The sequence below is a fragment of the Bombus impatiens genome, unplaced genomic scaffold (genome assembly GCF_000188095.3).
Source record: "Bombus impatiens unplaced genomic scaffold, BIMP_2.2 scf_1112, whole genome shotgun sequence".
In the NCBI taxonomy this organism is placed as follows: domain Eukaryota; kingdom Metazoa; phylum Arthropoda; class Insecta; order Hymenoptera; family Apidae; genus Bombus; species Bombus impatiens.
The window spans coordinates 251,261-274,657 of NT_177531.1; the positions used below are offsets into that span (position 1 = coordinate 251,261).

At 35.9% G+C, this 23,397-nt stretch overlaps 5 protein-coding genes across 10 annotated transcripts in view; 3 read left to right on the forward strand and 2 right to left on the reverse strand.

The window, feature by feature from the left end:
* The window catches only part of LOC105681512, a 4,091-nt gene extending 1,817 nt beyond the window's left edge, over window positions 1-2,274 (forward strand). The window contains exon 3 of the mRNA XM_033323704.1: window positions 393-2,274. The gene's annotated coding sequence lies outside the window, so the exon portion shown is untranslated. The remainder of the gene's footprint in view (window positions 1-392) is intronic.
* Window positions 2,275-7,611: 5,337 nt separating this feature from the next.
* LOC100748827 (ras-like protein 1) lies at window positions 7,612-11,723 on the forward strand. 2 transcript variants are annotated; one of them, XM_012391701.3, is made up of 5 exons: window positions 7,612-7,743; window positions 8,448-8,638; window positions 8,712-8,855; window positions 8,944-9,150; window positions 9,296-11,723. In XM_012391701.3, the coding sequence occupies exons 2-5, from the start codon at window positions 8,510-8,512 to the stop codon at window positions 9,398-9,400; spliced, it is 585 nt and encodes a 194-aa protein (XP_012247124.1). In that variant the 5' UTR covers window positions 7,612-7,743; window positions 8,448-8,509; the 3' UTR covers window positions 9,401-11,723. The 2 variants fall into 2 exon arrangements, with proteins under 2 accessions (XP_012247124.1, XP_012247125.1); XM_012391702.3 differs by lacking the exon at window positions 7,612-7,743 and adding an exon at window positions 7,750-8,184.
* A 189-nt stretch (window positions 11,724-11,912) lies between these two features.
* On the reverse strand, window positions 11,913-17,182 carry LOC100749421 (ras GTPase-activating protein 1). 2 transcript variants are annotated; one of them, XM_003493474.4, is made up of 15 exons: window positions 16,781-17,181; window positions 16,083-16,264; window positions 15,793-15,974; window positions 15,320-15,717; window positions 15,105-15,250; window positions 14,706-15,039; window positions 14,155-14,498; window positions 13,894-14,085; window positions 13,646-13,795; window positions 13,514-13,562; window positions 13,230-13,448; window positions 12,898-13,130; window positions 12,676-12,817; window positions 12,462-12,602; window positions 11,913-12,370 (listed from the first exon to the last, which is right to left on the reverse strand). In XM_003493474.4, the coding sequence occupies exons 1-15, from the start codon at window positions 16,826-16,828 to the stop codon at window positions 12,293-12,295; spliced, it is 2,838 nt and encodes a 945-aa protein (XP_003493522.1). In that variant the 5' UTR covers window positions 16,829-17,181; the 3' UTR covers window positions 11,913-12,292. The 2 variants fall into 2 exon arrangements, with proteins under 2 accessions (XP_003493522.1, XP_012247122.1); XM_012391699.3 differs by lacking the exons at window positions 11,913-12,370; window positions 12,462-12,602 and having other exon boundaries at window positions 12,729-12,817; window positions 12,893-13,130; window positions 16,781-17,182.
* Window positions 17,183-17,393: 211 nt separating this feature from the next.
* LOC100749539 (protein kish-A) lies at window positions 17,394-18,741 on the forward strand. Its single transcript, XM_003493475.4, has 3 exons — window positions 17,394-17,548; window positions 17,712-17,827; window positions 17,897-18,741. Exons 1-3 carry the CDS (start codon window positions 17,546-17,548, stop codon window positions 18,000-18,002), a joined length of 225 nt encoding a protein of 74 aa, XP_003493523.1. The 5' UTR covers window positions 17,394-17,545; the 3' UTR covers window positions 18,003-18,741.
* The window catches only part of LOC100748943 (lachesin-like), a 42,609-nt gene continuing 37,358 nt past the window's right edge, over window positions 18,147-23,397 (reverse strand). For 3 of the 4 annotated variants that reach the window (XM_024371132.2, XM_024371131.2, XM_033323705.1), the window contains exons 5-9: window positions 22,989-23,162; window positions 21,510-21,647; window positions 21,048-21,183; window positions 20,731-20,888; window positions 18,147-20,367 (exon numbers count right to left, since the gene is read on the reverse strand). In XM_024371132.2, coding sequence (XP_024226900.1) covers window positions 20,033-20,367; window positions 20,731-20,888; window positions 21,048-21,183; window positions 21,510-21,647; window positions 22,989-23,162 — 941 coding nt within the window. In that variant the 3' untranslated portion in view covers window positions 18,147-20,032. The remainder of the gene's footprint in view (window positions 20,368-20,730; window positions 20,889-21,047; window positions 21,184-21,509; window positions 21,648-22,988; window positions 23,163-23,397) is intronic. The other variant, XM_012391700.3, reaches the window with a different exon arrangement.

Here is a 23,397-nt window from a genome sequence, read left to right on the forward strand (position 1 = left end):
GGTGATTCTACGCGAAAAAAGAAGTCGAAAATATAGAATAAAATTTTTTTTTTAATTTTTCCATCGAGACAACGATCTACAGTGAGATCCGTTATAAGGAGACGCGATAAAGTGCACGCGTACCGAGCGAAAAATCAAAGTCGATTTTCTCGAAAACAAAGCCTCGAACGAAAAATTTTTATTCCATATTTTCGACTTCTTTTTTCGCGTAGAATCACCCCCTTTCCGCTTGTACCACCAGTTACCAACCACCTTGTATATATATGTACGTGTATGTATATAGATATATGTAGGTGTAAAGGGATGAGTAACGTAGGTAGACATTTGGTCTATTAGGTTCGACGCACCGAATGAAACAAGATATGCCTCGATCGTGCCTGGTTTTTTCTTAGGTAAACGAGGTTTACCTCGATGGTAGGATACGTTTGGCAGAAAATCGGCCCTCTTTAGGGATTTACGAGTGACACGAAACTAAAGCGTTCGCCACTTTGTCGTAAACGCAAGGCCAGAACCGGGAGACCGAATAATGGAACGATAAATCACTAGCATTATATTCTTGCGCATCTTGGGAAACGATAAATCATACGGCGCACCGAAGGCATACGGACGCGCCGGTATTAAACGTTTTCGGAGCCATTGTCTTGCCTGCTGGCAACGGGGATCTTTTTAAGTCCTGCATTGCGTCTCATCCGCTTCAATGAATCACAGGTATCCACGATTAAACGGTACCGCTTCGACTTTAAGCTGCGGACGACACCGGTGTACAAGCTAAAAGCAAATCAGCGTAACGCTAACTGCGCACGCGAGAGCAACGAAAAACCTGTAAATCTCGGTGGCAGGCGTTGAATTTCGAGGGAAGTTCGTTTCAATTACGATAATGGCCACGGCGAAACCATTACGAGATAGAGAGCGTCTTGCCTGTTCGCTGGAATTCGGTTTGATTAACAACCTTAACACAGAAGATTCGCGATAATAGGTCGTTAAAGTTTATCTACGATCCACGGGTAAACGAAGTACCAGCACGGATGCTTGTTTTTACGGGGACGTATATTTGCGTGGAACATGCGGATGTAACATCGGCGGGCAAGGAACAATGCAGATGCAGGGGAAATGGAACAATCGCGTTCGACGAAAGTTTCATGGAAATTCAGCGATTACGATGTCGGAACACGACGTTTCTCAATGGATTCGAAATATACTCCGAGAACAAAGCGAATCGAACCCTTGTAAAAGTTGGCAACGACAGATACAATAGTGCGTGCCCGAGTGCATACGTACGCTGTTTTTTGCATGCATCCACGTGTTGCTATACAAATTTCCAACGAATTTCAAAAGAGAGATCTACGAAATATACGCACAGTTGACGGAAGTAAAATTTCATCGTGGCACGTATCGAACGTATCTACGTCATGCAGCGCGTGAATAAAATACGCTCTTTTCAGAGTGCATCAACGAGAACCGAAATAAAAATGTTTGCACGCTCCTCCGCGAGTCCCGTGTTCCGCTTAATGAAAATGTTCCCAATGCCGTAATATATTCTCCATCGAGGAACAAACACGCGAGATCGATGTCGATAATTATTATGTCCTTGAAAAACCTATATCCAAACGAACTCTTAATCTACGCCGTTCCCGATTAATTCCAAATTATCAGCAATTTCGGGCTAGAAAATTCGTTATCGCGTTTAACGAGACCTCCTCGATCGTCGCGTAACTAGCTTATCATCGAACCTACTCGTTCGGCAAATCTCGTGAGATTGCAATTTACACGGCCAACGTATCGATGTTAAACCGGTGCAGATGTATCGCTGTTTACTAGCGGTCTTACTAAGGAACAGCGACATAACGATCTTGCGTTTCGATGGTCTCGTTATTACGACGCCCGACGCTCCGATTCCAGCCAATTTTCCTCCGCTACTGCTCCCGATTATCCTTCGAAATTAAACCGAAATCGCGTTTCCTTTGCGCTTTGTATCCCAGTTAAACAGCTTAATTACGCATCAACGAGTGTCAAATGATACCCCAGAATGGTTGTCCTCTACCAAATTGCGAGTGAACGAATACGATTCTTTGCAAAGACAACTTCTCGCGCAACAGCGATTGAGAATCCACGGGCAACGTTGGAAAGGAAAATTAGAGTAATTTACGGAGCAACCGATTGAAAAACCAGCTAGGATTCTCCTTCGTCTCAAAATCCGTCTCTCTGTCCGTGTTCCCCTTTATAAATATTTATTATGCGCAAACAAGAACGAGGAATCCTGGTAGAAACCACGCACCGAATTCGATCGTGAAAGCATTTGCTTGTACTTTAAACGATCTTCCTCGGTATACCGTATAATTCAATAAAATTTGAATTTATCGTTAACGCTGCATTTCACGCGGCCCGAACTAGGAAGCAAAAGATTCTTATAGTCTCGATCTTTCGTTATCAGCGACGAACACGATCACTCGAAACTTAATCGATACACGAAAAAAGATGCCGATCGAAATGAAAGATCGGTAGCTACACGTGGACGAAAAGCAAAGATTTGCGAAGGTTGGAACGTCGAGAATAGAGAGAAACGAAAGAATATCCGATCCGTTGTATTCGTCGGGTCGCGCGATAACCAACTTTATCCGGACACGAGATTTCTCGCGGAAAATACACGACCCACTGATTCTGCGGCGTGCCGGGAATACGTTGAACCGGGGCTGAATTGACGTTTGACCAGCCCGTAGGCGATACGAAAATATACCGTAAATACGCTCCACTCTTACCCTCCCAACACCAGCCCTCTACTTCCTCTATTTTATTTCTTTCTTCCTTTTTTCCACCTTCCGCTATACACCGAGTTCGCTACGTGCCTTGGAAAAACGTTACCGCATTGCGTGACCCGTCTTTTCCGATCAAATCTCCGCCCTATGGTTAAACACGCGATAATTATCAACAACCTACAGAAACCCTGATTTCTCCCTAAGCTATTCCTGATTTACCCCTAATTTTCCTCTAATCTATTCTTTTCATCTGTCGATGCTAAAAATCTTGTTATACGTAGGTACACGTGTATACTGGTGTACTATGACGGACAAATTGCCATTTAATTCGAGTGTGAAGACTATCTTCGAATCTAGCGATGATATTATCCAGCTGCTGAAATCAGCACCGGGCCAACATCGGCAATTTTGCCGGCCAAACGCGAGACTACGCGATAGCAGCAACGAGCTTCGGTAAACAGATTAAACGCGCGTCCGACGAGTCACGCAGGTGAGCACCAATTGCGTTCATTATTAACGTAATCAGGTGCACCTGAGCCGCGCATGAATACGTTGCAACGCGACCAGTTTACGCTAACGGTTGCGAAAGGTATCGATATCGTTGGGAACGAGCGCGAACCAACGCGATGATTCGCACGCTCCATTACCGTAATTTCCCCGTGAAAGCAAAAAGGGACGAGCCTCGATCCTCCGCAAAGTAGTCTACCAACGACGATACTAAGATTGTACAGAATCGTGGAAAGGATCGAATCTCGTTCCAATTTTCCATCGTTCGCGCACAAACCGAAAAGAACGGAAATTCGATGAAAATTGTAAAAGAATCGCAGCAGAGATGTAAGCAGATGGAAGAAGGTTCTTTCGTTCTATCGGGACCAAGCATCGTCTGGTGAAATTTTGGTTGAAAATTTGCCAGAAGAAGGTGTAGGATCTAGGATCCTACGTTCGCACAATGTTATAGTGGCTCCTATTTTCGCCTCTCGTCCTTCGTCTTCTCCACATCCTTTACGATTTCGTCGTCGCTTCTAACGGCCAGGGAAACAGAGCCGAAAAGACGGTACGGTGAAACAGAGGGAGAGGAAAGTTCTAAGCACGAGGCTACATTTGCATTTCTCGACACTTAGGTCCGAGCGGCGCACCGACGTTATGCAAATCTTAATTCGCCTCACTAGAAAACTCGTAAAATTACCGAGCTTTTCCGCAATAAAGCCTCGTATAACTTGCACGCCTTTGATCCTTGCCTATCTAGGCCACAGTGTCTACCATCTTTCCAGGAAAGTGATTCCACGATTATCGTCTGACGATAGATGACGATCGTCGTTTGCGAATCCGCTGTTAATGGCTATCGTTTGATATTAAAACGAAATTGCAGAACCACGCGTCGAGGATTCGCGTTCAACCGTCCATTTGTAAATTCGATCTTCGTATTTCGACGTTAGCTAATTGATAGCCGCGATGCAAGGAACCATGATATTTGATCACCGCTTAATTAAACTACGCGATGCAGACGTAAAACTCATTAACAATATTGCACAAGTTGTAACCAACGGAATCCTACGTAACGATAAAACCAATATATATAGCATATTAAATGCGTAGTTTTTCATCAAAAGCAAATGCGTGATAACATTCGTTATGCAGTTCCGATTTATCAAATAACGTTGAAACGATGAAAGATAAAACAATGATACGAGAATATGCTATCGGGTTTCGTTAAATTTCGAAATACGAGAAAACTGTGAAATATAAATAATTTTTCCGCGTGTGATGTACAATGTTTTTAAAAAAAGATAGAACGGGATAACGTTCGTTTCTAACAAATTTGTTATTAATTTATAATATTTACGCAGTTATAATTTTCGAACATACGACTCGGTTAACTGATTTTCCGGAAAAGATTCGAGATTTTTAACTAAATTAAATGAAATTGACTAAATAACATATGGGAAAACAAAAATCGCTTTGTTACAACGGTGAATACAACAGATTATAAATACAATATTGTTATTTTTAATCTTCGAGATATCCTCCCAAGTGCTCTAATATATCGTAAATACATACACATGTATAGATATAGAATATCTAATACGAGTTTATGCACTTGAAAAAGTTCGTGTTAAACGTACTATTATCGACGTTGTAACAAAGATTAAGGAAACCTGCAAGAATCAAGTCTCGCGGAAACGAACGCGAAATAGAACCGTTTTGGACAATGGTATGATGCACGTTTTACGCGTATATGAACTTACCGAGTAGCTCATTTAACGCTGAGATATCTCGAATAATGGCGACACAAAATGTTTCAACCAGAACATTTACGCTATTACGTTCCGTGTTAAAGTTTATTACCTCCAACCCAGGAATTCGAGGAAAGCTTCGCTTTATTAACACGTAATAATACTGCTATGTTAGTTTTTCTTTGATAGAATTTCCAAAGATATACGAGATAATTTAATGGAATATTTGCGTACACTAAACTTGTGAAATATAATTTTCGAACACAAATATTAACACAGTCAAAAGCTATTACATTTAGTTAACCATCGTGTTAACACCATATTGTGGTAAAAAGGATAAAAGTTATTTATCCAGGTATAACGTAACGAGCAAAGTGGGAACTAAGTTATCGACCGATAGTTCCTTCCATATCCTTAGAAGATAAGTACAGATCACGGAAGATCTATTTTACTTGCACTTCGAATAAGATACGATATGGAACAACGAATTATTATTATTCCTGTACTTCGTTGGTACTGATATTTTATAAGATTTCATGTAAGGTGTTTTAAACGAATACAATGGGTGTAATATATTTAATCCAACCACTGAAGTTATAATTGAGAATAAAATTTTAAAGTGCTGCAGATAATATTATTTAAATTGTGTACGTAATTATTTGAGATTAGATTTAAATTTAAAGACGTAAATTATCGTATATAAATTGAATTTACATATGTAGATAATCATAAAAGATTATAGTAAAAATGATTATAAAAATAGATTAAAACAAAGTTATACAAATAGTATACCTAATAGGTATATTCGACCTAATAGAGTGATTTATGTAATCGTTTTCATTTTCATCTTGGTGTTCTGACCGAGCTTTATTAAAATTTAAGATAATTTATATTTTATAATTTAATTGTATTACATATAGACTATTTGTATATGAATAATTTATATATGTATAGCATATATATTGCATATTCTCTAAGTATGTACTTATTGCTCATGGTCCAATAAAAAACTAATATAAAAGCGTACTTACGTCTGCCTTTGTTGTAATAAATCAAGCGTTGTGAAATCTGTATTCAAAATGGTCAAATTAACTATTCATCGTTCGTAATGTGTATACTGCAAACCCCAATTCTTTCGAAGCCATTAGTGCAATCAGCCAATGATCTGTACAAAAGAAAACCAAACATTTAAAATAAATATGTAAAATTAAAACCAATTGTATTAAAATAAAGCAATAACTGAACTAAAATTCTATCTCAAAAACTCATAATAATATAAAACTATTAGTAGTACTGAATATTAAATAAGAGACCGACGAAATCCAAACACAAAAATGTACGATAGCAATTAGACAGTTTTTTTATAATAGTATTTAACAAATGATTAAATAAATACGTGATAATGAAACAAACCTAATACTAGATTGCAAACAAAGATAGAATTGCACGGAGAATACTATCCAGTATTTCGTAGTAGAAATGACTTCAAAAAGTGATACATCTTGACGTCTCGATTTTCGACAGCAGAGTGGTGTCTCGCGCCGTAGCGTCGCCTAGCTGCTTTCCTATTGGTTGAAACAGAATGGTTTCTCGTTTGATTGAAGCAGCGCGCAAATTCGAAATATTGTACGCCGTGAAAACTTCCTCGATTAACGAAATATGGCAACCTCGAATCAAATAGTCGTAAGAAATTTGTAGTGTTTTGTTTCTTGCTCGACACAAGACGTACACGAATAAACGGTTATTTGGAAAAGTCAAGTGTTCCAGCAAATATTATAATAATATTATATAACTGTGGTTATATTATCTATATAATATGCATATATAATATGATACAATGTCAAATAATATAACAATACAAAATTGTGAAAATTTAAAACAAGATTTTTCAATAGTGAAATATAAATTTGGATTTGAATTCGAAAATTTGAATTTGAATTAAAAATTTCTGTGCTTCATCTCTAAGGTTACCTACGAACGGTAAGTAACATATATTTCTTTCCTTCAGTTCTCAGTTACACTGTAAAATTGTCACAATACATAATACGCACAATTTTTACAAATTACCATAATAATACTGGTTGCACAACTGATCGTTATCATTTTACACGTTTTACTTTTACAAATCAAGCGCAACAATAGCGACTTCTAAAATTCAAATGGTCCATTATAAAACTATATTTGCAACTAAGAGCTACAAGAATTATAAAACCAATTATTACGCGGCATTTGACTAAACTAATTTAAGACACTCCGAAAAGAATAAGATCACTAAAATATTTCAATTCAGGTTTCGTGTTTGGAACTATTAAAACTTTTCAATAAATTCATCTGCCCTGCTTTTCGAAGCGACTAAATAGAGGACGCACAAGGCAGAATCGCAAGTCTACAGCTGTTTTTTGATTGGGCGAAGGAGAAACTTTAATTTTTCTATCGAGTCTACTTTGTAAGGAAGCCGATCGTACTTCTTTTCTCAAAATCGAGTTCGTTGAATGCAAATTTTACATTTGATAGCATATTCGTAACAAAAACCAAGACCTAATGCGAATGATTGAACTCTTTATCTTTCTCGATATAATAAAAGTTTGATTGTCCCTTGATCCACACCCTACAGATATGACATTATATCTTTATATATTGGCATCACTGATGCTTCTTTCCAGATGGTTTCTCCAGTGACTAATTCGTAATAGTCAAAGTTGGAAAAGAGTGGTTTTAAGCCGGTGCATGTTCCTGAAATGAATTTTTAAACTTTGGTAAGGGTATGATTGAAAACGGAAGAGATTTTGTACTTGAACAATGTTCATTTTCACATCGATAATATTACTCGTTTGTCCGATGTTTACTTGAAAACACACCTCCCGTTAAGCATCAATAATTCGAAGAATTTAAAGCAAAAATTGTTAAACACTCTCTCTTCTAATTAAATTGCATTCGAAAAAATGCATCCAGTGTGTGTGTAGAATGTATTACAATTGTGTTTGGTCATCAGTTACACATCCACTCACATGTCTATGATATTGTTATGGGTGTGCTTGTTTGACACACTCATTCTGTTTTTAAGTTATTAAGTCACTTAAGTTAAGTGCATTACACTCGAACTTACGATATTGATCGGCGAATTAAAAATATAGATGATTTAAGGAACGATCGTGCTAGAGTGCATACAAACTTAGCACAAAATTATTGCTCACAAAGTACGTATTACTCGTAACGATCTAGTCAGAGAATTAATCTATCAAAACGATGCTGATGAATGACTCAACAAAGAATCATCGCGCGAAATTCCTGAAAATATGCGAACTTTTCTTTTATGTCTGTTGTAAGAAGTAGTTTGCATCTTCTGCTAAAAATTAATACTTGTTAACCCCACATTTAGTATTTTGTTTGTTTAATTGGCTATGCACTTTGTTTTGCACTCATTATGCGGTTGATTTAAAAGCAAACTTTTATTTTGTAGAGGAAAAGAGATTGCAGCTTTAAGTTAAAAGCTTCAACCTTCATTGGAATAGAAATTACATAATGACAGAGTATAAGCTTGTAGTTGTGGGAGCTGGAGGTGTTGGCAAATCCGCGCTTACAATCCAACTAATACAAAATCATTTTGTAGACGAATATGATCCTACTATAGAAGACTCTTATAGAAAACAAGTAAGTTTTTATTATAAGCAATGGAAATAGTTATCTGAGAATATATTTATATAAAATATTTTGTGACCTACAGGTAGTTATAGATGGAGAGACATGCCTTTTAGACATATTAGATACAGCTGGTCAAGAAGAATACAGTGCAATGAGAGACCAGTATATGAGGACTGGAGAAGGATTTTTATTAGTCTTTGCTGTAAATTCGGCTAAAAGTTTCGAAGTATGTTGATCTGCTTTCTTAAAATTGTTATGTTTTTTTTTTTTTATGAAAGTTATGAAAAAATGCTTGCGTATGTTTGATGTTACAGGATATAGGAACGTATAGGGAACAAATAAAAAGAGTTAAAGATGCAGAAGAAGTACCAATGGTGTTAGTAGGGAATAAATGTGATCTTCAGCAATCTTGGGCAGTAAATATGACACAAGCAAGAGAAGTTGCCCGTCAGTATGGTGTGCCTTTTGTTGAAACTTCAGCTAAGACTAGAATGGGAGTAGATGATGCTTTTTATACCTTGGTAAGTAATGTTACATGATTAATTACATATTTTACGAGCAAAATAAAAAGAAACATTATTTGTGATAAATACAGCAAACAAATATAATAAACAAAAATTTATACTATATCTATGCTTTTATTGGGTTGCTACTAATAAATTATAGGTGAGAGAAATACGGAAAGATAAAGAACATAGAGGTAAAGAAAAAAAGAAACGGATGAAGACAGGTAACTCAAGCCGTAGGAAACATCGGTGCTGTTTGCTTTAAATCACTGAATAATGTTAATTCTCTCATTTGGTACGTTAATATGGAAATAGAACGTAAAAAACATTAGATTATGTTCACTTTACGCACATTTTTGCAGCTTCCTCTATAGAATATTGTAATAAATTACAGGCACAATTTTTTCTATACATTGGGAGGGATAAAGAACAAAATATATAATAGTATTGTATTATATCGCATACATTTTTACTCTTGAAGATAAATTTCATAAAATACATTATTTGTTCAACAGTCTGCCATATAACTCTTAATATTCCATTAGCAGAAAAATTTTAACCCTTGATTGCGTAGAATAGTCAGTATCAAAAAAATATTTTCTAGGCCATCCACTTCTTTTATTATATTAGACATGAAAAAAGTATTATCTAATCAAAGAATTCTATTACTATTATGGATGGAAAAAATATTTTATTCGTTAAATTTAACAAATTCCATTTTATATATTTTATTCAGATAGTTCATAATTTTTTAACTTATTAATTAAATATGTTTTTATTGTGTACTTTTTCATTTTAGTGTGCATAATAAAAGATTACATTTTCCTAAACAAAAAGATACAAGCCATAAAACTCAAAAAACTAAAACGTGGATAACTCATTTTGTGCTGTGATGAAGTAATTTTAAGCATGCCATGCTAGTTAGATATTACTGTAATTAAGTATGCAATTTTCACAAAAACGCCTATTTACTATTTTAATAGTAGATGGTTGGCGTTTTCTTTTTTTAGTGCAATTAAAAACGTATACTTGAGATTTCTTATATCTATAGAAACTAACAGGATAAGTTGTTAATTTCTATAGCAATGTTTTTATACGTTTGCAGTAGGGAATGATTGGTAGATATGAAGTTATTCTGATTATTGTATAAATATAAGCGTCATTTTTATCTATCATTGTTGTTTCCATGTATAATAAAAAAACCTATAAAAACTATAATTTTTTTTAGGGATTATATTGCAAACCAGAGTGAAAGTTTCCATTGATATTTGAATGTCTATTATCGCCTGTATGTAATAGTAATGAGATATCGCATTTTGCCACATCTTTTTATCTCTTCATCTTATCATTTTCATGTTATCTTAGTCACGATTGTATTACGAGAAACGTATAATTTTAAGGCATTATAAATATCAATTGTAAACTTTTATTGTAATCATAAACTTTAATATTTGTTCAGACAATAATGCCATCACATTTCAACGAGACATGTATGTATAACATAAAGGATCCATTTTTTCTATAAAATCTATATCGAAATATTTAATGGAATATTTAAGATCATACTTGTACGATCGTGTCTCGGGTCTAACTGAATTTTGAACAATCAAGGGTTAAATACTTTGCTGAATGATTTAAATAGTACAATTTGCAAATATTCTTATATATATGTAAACGCGCAAATTTGTAATACTAGCTTTTTCAAATGTCGAACATATGAATATATAAAATTGCACAGCATAGGTGTTATTATGTAGTTCAAATTCGTAATAAAACTTTGTACAAAACGTGTTCTTTATATTCATTCTATCTTGAATGATTGTCATTAAATATTAATTATTATAAGTCATCTATGCTGTTTGGTTTTATAACATTGAAAGAGCAATCGACAAATCGTTGTTTGATCAATTTTATTCTTACGATGTGTATATATATCGAATAATGTTATTCAAATCAAATGGTACTAATATTGAAAAATTAAATTTCTAAATCAAAATTCATGCGTCTTTATCATATGTAGCATGTTTAGTATCAACTTTGATGCTCACGCGTATTGGGAAACATTAAACGCGTAACACTGTTTAATATTTTTTTATTCTTTTATTCAAAACATATTGTCCAATGAAAAAAATATCATATAAGTATACATAATAAGTACAAATTATAAAAAGCAATGTTTCTTTCTTATTTAATACATACACTAAAGTGTACTAATTCAACAGACCGCATATATCTGTGGATAGGAACGTAAACGTAAAAGAGTATGATTGAACTCCAATGTTCACGGATTCGGTATGATATTCACTTTTAAAGTTAGGGCAGAAAATAAATTTATAATGGTTCGATATATTTCACCCATTATTTAAAATAGCCTTATTCAAAAACATATACTTCATAATCGTAACATAATACCACCATTTATACATTAATCGAATGTTAAAACACATTTTAATGTGTCAATGTCATTGTGGATATACATCTTAGTTTTTTAACTTGATATTTAATATATATTTTTGTTAACAGATTTTCTAAGAATTTTTGTATTAACTGATTAGGGTCTTAAATTTAACACAATATTCGTCATTTAATGGCATGGTAAAACTATTGCAACGATACAAATGTAATAATTAGTTTATAAAATAATTAAAATTAATAAAAAATCATTTATACGTATAAGAAATATAGTTTCTTAACCCGTTTCAATTACCATTAATTAGAAAATTTATCAAGATAGCATTTATTTTAAGAAATTGGGAAACTATATGTAGAACACAATATTTTTGGTTTAATTTGCATTTATTTTCGAGCACCTAAGTAAATATAAAATCGTTATACGCCTATATGATTTTGTATGTAACTATATCACTGTCATGGTACTGTTTACTATACGTAAAAGCTATCTTCTAATTACATACGAAATGGTAAATATAGGCTTGTGTGTATACAGTAATATATATATATATACATATACATGTATATGTATGAATGAACGTGTGTTTGGATGTGTGTATGTATACATATATATATATGGCACATCAGTCTGTACGTTTACTTAAACCACTTATGAGTAATTATTAAATACTACCATGTATCTGTCGACAAATCTTATGAATTGTTTTGTTACGTTTGGCATTATTCATGGCGGATGGCTTTAGCACTACCGTATCATTTCCATGTATTTTTGTTTATGTTTGCTTAACATTTCAGTCACGGTCACTAATTGCTTTATTGTTGGCTGGAAAAAGGAAGCATTGTTTATTTACAAATGAATATTTTTATAATCGTAAGCGTCTAAAGCGTCTAAACATATAAATCATAAAACACACCTGGGTTTTCGATAAAACTTGAAGTTCTTTTAAATGAGAAACACAAATATGATGCAAGGTTGCCAAATCTCTTGCTGTATCTGAAACGCAACTCCTATTTCTTGGATCTGCACCTTCAGATTCTGGTTTTTCGGTTACATTCTACAATATAAACTCAAATTATTTTAAATTCATATTTACTTATATATTATGCAACATTTAAATGCATACTTACAGATAACTGATCCAGGAAAACAACCATTCTCTCTTTGTTTTTAAGAATAAACGGATTAACTACCTCCATGTATGGTTCTTTTCCACCAAATTCTACCAAATTAGCCAGGTTTTGTAAACATTTTGCAACCATCACAAGTGATCTGTAAAATTATTTAATGAGAATTAAAGAGCAATTTATTCAGTTATAAAATTTCTTACGTTTAATATAGACCTACCCTACCTTGCAGCAGCTGGAGGTGGTGGTTCAGCTATTAAATTAAATGACCTAGGATTCAATATGGCAGGGCAAAGTAGACGTAAAAATATAAATCCACTGACTACTCGCGTTCTGACTAGTCTTTCATGTGGCCATTTGGCAACAACTGCTCTTTGCAAACATCCACAAATATATCTCAAGGTCCTTGGACATGCATCAGGACTTGTAAAAATGCTTAACGTCACTTCATCTAAAACCTAAAATAATATTGATTGCAAATTTCATAATTACTTGGAATAATTTATATTTATATTGTAATATTATATTAAACTATATTTATATATACATATATATACCTGTAGTAAAAATTCGGCATTACTGCAAGCATCCTCAGGAGAATCCATTTTTGTTGGATTTAATTCACAGCTCTGTTTACTTTCGATCAATTTTACGATGGTGTCACGTAGCGCGGCTTTCAAAAAGGAGGTGCACACAGATTTCATATATAAATCCATTAAAGTAGTCGTAAGGCTAGCAGCTCTAAAAAGTGTTGGCGTTTCATCTTCTTTGTCCACCTAAATAAAACACCTTTAATAAGAAAGACACCTTTTCAATGAAGTATAAATATAGGTGAACATACTTCTGCTTGGTTTAACGATCTCAGGAGGTCTGCTTCTTTTCTTTCATGCCTAAAGACATACATTTTAAATTATAATGTTATCCATTAAATGGAAAGCGAAATATTTAATACGTTGTACATTTTTGTTTATACCTAAATATTCTAAGTAAACTATTTGCCAATGGTACTCTATCCAAGTGACACACATCTGCTAATGCCCTAACAACATGCAATTCTGGATCCAATAATAGCTGTTGTAATGGACTATATTCCTCAGGGGGCATCGCTAAATCGTGTCGATACCTGCAAAGTAACAAATACATAAAACGTACGTTTTATACATAATACATAACATACGTAATACATAAAACAGTTGATAAATATTTTGATTATATTTCTACCTTATTCGTAGACGAAGTACACCCCATTCACCGATCGGGGTAAGTCCTGACAACGGATACCATTCGTCCATTTCTTCCCCATTCGTCAAGCTCGCCAATTCAACTGTCAATTCTGCAACTTCCGTATCTTTGCTTCGTTTTCCTTTATTGTACAATGTTAAAGAAAATGACATAACATCCGGTGGTACATCCCTGTAGAATAATTTATGGTAAATGTCATTCAAACATATAAATATTTAAAATGGCAGATCATATACATACTCTAAAATGAATTCTTCATCCCAAATTGGATGTAACCCAGTCTTAACTTTTGTGCGGGCGACTTTTACATTATTTAGAGCCACTATGATGAATGGATTCGGTACTAGCTTATATGGAAGTCTATGAGCGTCTAAAATATGCAAATGTAATGAACGCAATTCACGAAGACGAGCAACCTTTGGAGCACGAGTAAGTTGTGATACACATAATGGTTTCAAGGCATTAATCCAGTCTAAAGCATTCTCTGAATTTGGAGCAGCCAAATATGTTATTGTGGCCAAACATGGTAAAGCACGTTCGACTAATTGAAAGCAATGAGGTCTATCGAAGACGCTTTCGTGAACCTAAAAAAACTACATCTCAGAAATGAACTTTAACAACAATTTAGTTATTATAACTCTTACATAATATATAATTTTTAAGGTGATTTGCTGTTAATGTTAGTACAATTACATACATAGAACATATATATTTCAAAGATAAGACAGTCTGAAAACTGACATGATAATGTAGAAAAATGAAATTTATTTTAATTATAAAACTCGATTTACCTGGTATAAATAAGCACAGCTTAAGTCGATAAGACCTTTAGGTTTGGTTCTTTTTGGATTGTCATATAAATACAAATGAGTATCAGTTGCATCTACTAAAAGTACAAAATACAATGCTTTCCACTTTTTATTCTTCTCTGATTTTTTTTCTAGATATCCTTGCATTTTTATCCCTTTATTTTTCTTTGCTCCAGATTGTTCACGACATTCTCTGAGAGTTGCATATATCTTTTCCGCGTGTTGCACCTCTCTGTTGACTCTTACACTACCATCAGGCTCAGTCACCATTGCTTGAACTAAAGTGTGACCCTCAACTATTTGCTCTTTCCGATATCTAGAAACAACATTTTCGTAATAATCTAAGAATTTCAAAATCCTAAAGATTTATAACAGACATACCGGTTTATAACAGCATCAAGACATTCAAAAGTTCTACCACCCATAAGATAACGTACACCTTTCTTCTCAATTCTAAATCTTTGAATTTGATTGTTTATATGAAAGAAAAGGGAATAATCACCAGGGCTATTGTCTGAAGGCCTGACCTGAATAGTGTGAAATAAAGAATTATTATTTTTAAACATTAAATATTTATAAGAAGCTATATAACTTACCAAGAAACTACCAGGTCCTGCCTTCACCAACATGTCAACAGCTTCGCTTTTAGTGACATTAGGATGAAACCAGGAAAATACAGTATTGGGATCAATGGAGTCATCTAAATCCTCCACTAATTCGCGAAAAATCAAGCCCTGTTCACCAGTTCTATGCGCAGTAACCCATAACCAACCATCTCCCATATCATTATGCACAAAAAATATGTCACCCTTCTGGAAGCTTAACTCATCTGTGTCAGGCATTTTTGTATATGGCAGTATTGCGACTATTCGTTTTTTATCGTTCACTGGTTCAGGAGGTGGAGTAGGATGTATAAGTCTTTCTCTCTTTAGAAGATCAGAGCAATGAGTATAATATGCGACAAGATCTGACAAGCTATTGAACTGTCTGCCTCCTATAACAAGATACATATTATTTTACAAATTAGTTACGATTATGATTATTCATTTCAATTACATGTTTACCATACCAATATAATAATCTCCACACACAGCTGTAATTCTAAAATGATTAATGCCAGTTCTGCCCAGATAGGACAATACATAACTTCCAGGCTTCCTATCGCTTTCACGTACTAAATAACTACCCATTTTACTTGCATCCCACAGTCTTTCTTCTGCAGTAAATCTATCTAATCTACCATGATACCATCTGCAAATTATTCGTGTATTAAACTTTCTATTCTTTGTATCTTAAACATAATTTAAAAAATAATGTTTTCATTAGAAATTAAAATCTTTTATTGATATTAAATCTTACTGATTCTCTGGTGGAGCTGTTAATAGCGTTGCATTCGCACTATCCGGCTCTTCAGTGTCTTGAATATCATCTGGTATATTTTCAAGAAAAGGATCAAATTCATTTTCTGCATTCATTGATTCATTTTGTCCACCATCTTCGCTACCAGTGCTAGGAGAACCACCTTTGCTATTATGATCCATCTAAAAACATAATTATATATAAATAAATATTAAATATTTCATGCAAAAAACTTATAAGCATTTCTTTCCTTTTATCAATTCTATAATAAGAATATTTAATAATTATTTTTCATAATAATCATAACTTAATAGTACGACAATATCTTTGTTTCTATTACAGTGTCACATTATACATCACACTACTCTAAACATAGCATATATTTCTGTCAACAAGGCATAAATATCATATGCAAGTATTTACTTATAATTCCCCCCATATCTATGGCTTTTTATATCTTCCTTTAATACGTGCAGATACTTATCGAAAACATTGTCTATAAATAATACCTTAAGCACCTTTCCGTCGAAAAATTTAAAAAATAATCATTAATCTATGAAAACTTGCAATACTCTGCAAGCTATTACAAATTTTCAAACATACAATTACAATTTATTTCTTCTTATTTAACTATTGGTATTTTCAGCGATAATACGATGACGGATGAATAATCTATGATGAATAATACCCGTAAGTACCTTAGCACTGTTGGACACGCTTGGACCTCCTCGCACAAATTCTGCCATTTTCGGTTCACATGCACTCCTTCATACACACGATTATGAAAAAGAAACTAATAATATTAATTGAACGGCATCCGTTTTATTGCGATCCTCCTTACCACGATTATTTACAAAAGTAAGCTGTTATTGATATAAAATGTATTGACGTTTCTCGGCAGCCATTTTACTACTGCACGCGTTGATCGCGGAATATAGAGATATGAAGCGAGTACTTTTTACCGTATGAAGTTTTTAAATATTTTTAAATACCGGCAACATGTTTTTACAGTTATCCGTTTATCGTCTAATTGGATGATAACTTTATATATCGGACACGGTACGAATCTCTTAAAAGCACTTTTATAAATAATATACCATTGACAATACGCTGATATAGATAGCCAATGTCTCGATAATAAGAATTGTTCGTATTATATTAAATATAACACTATTCTCGTAATAAATGTCAATTTTTCTGTAAATCGTAACATGAAGACAATTTAATTTAGAATAAATTTTGGCAGATTTTTTTACATTTGTTCACCAAACAGCTACTAGTTCCTTCTTGAATCTTTTTCGTTTGTTGCGTATTCGCCTTTTATCATAGCAAATTTTTGTGTTGTAGTTTTGATCGTAGTTTTGGTCTGCATTTAGTCAGTAGTTAAAGTAAATGTCATTCGTATGGAAAGTGACTTTGTATAACAATTTTATATAACAATTTATCACCGTTCATAAATCGTAATGGTAAGATCGTGGATTCGTAAAATATAAAATATTGTATATATTGTGAATAGTCGAATACATGACTATAAACAACCGGTGACTTTTGTCATAACCTCTTTGATACTTATACAGAGTTCTCTAAATCGATTTTTTCTAAAGTTTATTTACGGGGTTGGACATGCAGTCTGCCCTATTTAATTTCCAGAGTTTGCTGACAGTTATTTTGCTATTGATATGTACCTGTACTTACGTAAGATCTATCGTACCCAGTTTATTGGACAGTCGATTAGGAAAAGTTGGGTATGTATATTTTGTCGACTTTAAAAAATATGATGTATATATGCATTGATACTAACGTGTAATAATTAGTTTTCAAGGTACTCTTTGGAAGTGTGCCAGGATTGGTGAGAGAAAAAGTCCATACGTGGCAGTGGGTTGCCTTTTTATGGCTTTCAATATCTTATTTTGGTCTTAATATTTACATAGGGATTACAAACTATCAAAAAATATTCCAATCAATTGCATATAATTTTATACTAATTACAGATGTAATGGATTTTAATGTAAATAAGCTTAAGTTTAACCTAAAATGAAAGGAAATAATTAATATTTTGGCTACTTGCACGGTATGTTTTATTTGTCAACATGTTGGTTTCTCCAAAGCTATATAATTATCCAATTTGAGCACATTTTCTCACCATATTTTCATAATATACTTTTTTTTTTCTATAAACAACAACATTCTTTTATTATAGTTATTGTAGAGTCGTTATATTGAGCAGTGTTTTACGATATACAATATTTGTTAAATAGATATATTTAACACGTGTGTCGTTCTGTTTATTTCGCGGATATGCTACTATTTCAATGACAATAAACCACGCATCGTGACTAAAATTTGTACTCTGTAATAGAAGACATTTATGACAGTAATAGTACCAGAAGAAAGCTCCGACACTCTCGGTTTGAAAATTTTATGTGCTAAAGAACATCGAGCCTTTCTAGTCGCACCATTTCGTACACAGATTGTAATTACAGAGTAACATATGACTTGCGGTTTTGCGAGGAACATTAAAGAAATGATGCAAAGCACACACAACTTATTAGGAACGATTATTGTCGATTCCTTGAAAGAAAAATATTTCTTCGATATTATCGCAAACGATCGTTACGCTAAAGAGAGACTGCGTTGTTCGTTTATATACACGTTTGCAGAAAAGGAAAGAAAGGAAAAGAAGACGAAGAGACGCTAAATAATGCAACGAATAATCGTTATCCGATAGATAACGTAGAACGTTCAGAAATGTATTCGATGATCGCGTCAGTTGATTCCTCGCAGTTAACCACATCGGTTATATTTATAATTGTGGTCTTGTTTAATCGTTGGCATATGAGGTACGTTACTTGCCTACGGGTAATTAAAAAAATACGTAAAATAAGAAAAGTAAGGTCTAGTATCTTTCTAAAATATATAGTACGGTACTATACGCCCTACGGATATGAATCTTAGATATGACGTGTTTAACGTTCGTTAAGATGCCACTTACGATCTCAGTTCACTCTGTTATCGTACCGATAAATAAAGATATTATCTTATTACCCCTTACGTACAAATTAGTATGCTAATTATTTGTCTGTGTTCGAGTATAATCGAATAGTTGATTAAGGAGCGGTGATTCACGACAAACCGCGAGTCTCGCAGAACGTGGAGATACAATTAATCGTTGATAATAATTATTACGGCGTAAAGATATCATAAGGGATGTTCATTTTAATTGGATCGCCAATGCCATTGTTGAAACAATTTCGAAGTGTGGGTAATCGATTGAAAGTATCAATTTTTAGTCGTATTTTGTCGAACGATGATCTCGTGAATGACACTGGTGGCCCACTTGAGATAGACACCCTGCTTGTGTAAGGCTTTCGACGCTAACGTTATAAAAATTACATCGTTACTCCTAATAACTCCACAAATCGGAAATAATAATTCCAATGGGAAACCTTGTATTCCTTTTGCTTCGTTCGTTGTTAAAAAAATACTCGACAATGTTACATTTAGTTCAACTAAAGAACACACTTCGCTCACGACTTTACTCTTTTCCCCGCATTCCAAAACGGATAAAAGGGTCATAAAAAATACATTCGTAAGCATTTATCTTTTAAAATTCGCAACAGTATTCACCGCGGTGTTTGTCCGCGACAAGAGAGAGATCGATTTGTTCGCTGTATCGTCTATTTACTAGCAATTCGTGCTCGTTTCAAACGCAATAAGAACTTGCTTCCGTTCGATTAATACTTGGGAGTCACGATTTCTTCTCTCTATCGTTTGTTCAGAGATATCGTGATCAGATCACGGTGTTTGTCTAGCCGCAAGATTTCCGATTCGTTCGTTCGTTTCCCTTGCGTGCCATCACGCGTGAACCGCGAGCGAACAACTTGCAGTAGGTTTTCGCTCGCTCAATCCGTTAACAGAGCTTTCGCCGCGTATACGTTCGTTGCAAACGTTTACCGTAGGGTCAGGAAAAACAACAAGCAGACCGCGTAAATCCGCGTATCGCTGAGTTTCTTCGCGTTGGCACAATTTCTCACGTTCGGGGTGTCGCGATTCTTAAACAAGTTCTTGTCTTTGATGAAAGGCGCCCGTGGATCCACCGTCGTCGAGGTCGTCATGTGCTTGTTGTAAACGATTCTCGCGGTACTCTTCTGCATCGCCGGTGTGCTCATCTGATGAAAAATTCGATTTATCGTCGTGACCTGAGCGAACTTTGATTTCCCTCGATTGCTCGATTTGTTCGAGTTCGCCAAGGTAGTCCGGGTGGGTGGAGTTGCTCGTTCAATTTCTGAAAACAATTCCCTTGAGTCGTATAGCGAAAACAGGCGGAAGAATCCGACTTCGTTAATCTAAGAGAATACCGTGTAAGACCTAGCTTTGTATCAATTTTTTACGAGGAAAATCAGCCACCGGTTCAACTACCTCGTCGGCCAGCGTGAACGATCTTACGGTCGACAGAGACAAATCGTGGCCGACGAAATCGGTGTTGTCCGTGACTGGTATAGGCGAACGCAAGAACGCAAACACTGGCTGGGACGAGAAACATCGAGTGACGGATGTCAAAGAAAATGTTCACGTATATAACTGGAATGGAAGGCGAAATCTAGCGAGCGTGGAAAAATGACACGTTCGATAGCATATGTCGACTCACCGTACACCCTGAGGGTAGCCTCGGCTTTCCCCATGCTTGAGGACGCTGAACACGTGTACTCTCCTAAATCCGTTTTCTCTAAACGTCTTATCTTCAGCTCGCTCGTTGTCTTCCATTCCTCGTCCGGATGTCCCCTTTCGTCGATCTCGTATCTACCACTGTTGACACGTTGCTTAACTTTACCATCCGGCGTGCGCGTACAATCGATTTCATTTTGCGATCGTACGATATCTAGACGAGCTCCGAGGGATAACGCGACGCGCGTTAATGAAAAAGAAACACGAACGATCGACAGCTCGACGTGTGTACATACATACCCGCTCATAATAACTTGCTCCTTTCTAGTCCACAAGTTAATCGTCTTTGGATATGCCTCGATCAAACAGATCAACGATACGTCCGTGTCCAAAGGCGAACTCAGTAATTGATTGGGAACCTTGGCGCTAGGTGGAACTGAAATTCGAACGGATGATAAAAGTCGATTAATACGTAACAAGTTTGCCAACCTATGCAAACGAATAAAGAAACGAATTATCGAGTCGTGCAGAAATCTATAACCACGTTGGCTTTATCGAGTTTCGAATGCCGTAAACATCGCGCGGCCAGAAAGACGGTTAGCTCGGCGAAACGTGGTTGAATTTTCCGGCGACAAGAAATATCGTTTATGTCGTTGGTCGAATAAATCGAAAGAAGCAGAGTGTAACCGTTTACCGAAGCGCGGACCAACGATACTCGCTAAAGTATAATCGATTAGCCGGAATTTGTAAGTATATACTCACAGTTTACCCTTAGATAGACTCTCTTGCTGACTGCCGGGGGCACTTCGTTTTTGGCTATACAAAGATAAGCTCCCATTTGCCTCCTGTCTACCCTGGTTAATTCCAGCTTCTCACCGGACTGGTTGTCCACTATAAAATCTCGCGTCGTATGAATATCTCGTTGAAAGGTCTCGTATACATATCGCTGGCCGCGTGCCAACGTTCGCACGCATACCAAATTACACGCGAAATACGTCGTTCGCGTTAAAACAACCAGACCACCGCCTACTACAACGCTAAATCTCGCGTTCGAAAATCGTTTACACGATTATTCGTTAACGAACAGCGGGACGAAAGATTTAAGGAATGACGAGGTATCGTGAAACGCGACCTATACCCCGTGCCGTATGATGTTCGTATCGAACGAAGGCGTGGTAACTTGAAACATAGTCGACAACTATTCGCCAACTACTGTCGCGAATTTCATGATCGATAGGGCCGAACCGCGAAAGTCGTATCGTAAAATTCCTGGGCAAATTACGGGAAAATGGCCGAGAAACTTTCTAATCGTTTATCGGTTACGACGTTATTATACGTACATCGTATTATCGTTTAATTACGCGTATACGTTTTCAACGCTTTCGAAATCAATGAACCGCGCCGGATTAGATTATTATCGAGCAAACGCGCCGTTTCGCTATTCCGATAAAGCGCGTCAGTCTCCTAACGAGATGCAGCTTGCGTGATCCACCTATCGTTCGGTCTACGAATATTTTCGTCGCAGGCGGCGTCGCGTCGATCGTACTCAAAATATCGCGTATCGATTTATCAACACCGCTCGAGAATTTGTTCCCATTAATATCTCTCGACCGATCAACGAATTTGCCGCGCGTCCGAGCGAAAAATGCGTCCGACGCGAACCATTTGGCATCCGGTATATTCACCGCGACCGTCGACAGCGAGGGAGGCGTGAAACCGCCAAATTCTACGATACTCGGAGAATCGACGAGCACAGGCACGTACACGGAAATATATCGAAAGTCGTTCCGAACAGACTAATCTCCATTCGATGAGACGTGTTCCACCGTAATTGCTTTCGATCGGCATCACGTAGGTTTGCGAATTTACGATGTCTTCATGTTCCGCTAAGCGGATCGTGACGGCGAATCGAGTCGCGTAGACACCTTGGATAATTAGTCGTCGAAAGTGATGCAACTACGACGAATCTGCGATCGAAATTTTAATTACCGTCATGACGGTTTAACCGATCGTTTTTGTTATTTCGTCGTATTCTCGAATTTCTTCGAAGCTTGGAATTTTTTGGAAAGAACGGAAAGAAAGAGAATGGCCAATATTTAAAGAGCGATATTCGAGAAGCGCACGGCGGACGTTTCGGGCAGCGAAGAATTAATAAAACGAAGAAGAGAATCGAAGGTTATTTGTCATCGGGAACGACGGTGGCGAGGGTGCTCGAGTCGAGATAAAAATGTAATATCTTACCTGGTATCAGCGGATCGTGAAGACCCCTCATAAGTATGAAACCACTTTTCTCGCGTCGCCAGAGCACACGAGGTGTCGGTCTTCCGGAGGCCTTGCACGAGAGGGTGGCGTTCTCACCCTCTAGAACGGAGACCTCGCCCTCCGATGTGCCGGTGCTAAGTATATCCGGCGGTACTGAAAGAACAAAATTGGATTCGCGTGGCTCTGTAGATCGGCTGCGGTTGATAATTAGAAAACCGTTAAACCAGACAATTCGAGAACAAGATCGCGTCGATTGAAATTTCCAAGACGTTTCCATATGGCAGCATAAATCGAAGCGAAGCGAAGTCGAAGTTTTGAGGTGCATAGTCGTAACGACGGGGTTTGCGAGTCGCGTATTTGCAGAGACGCGCGTGGAAACGTGGAGGGT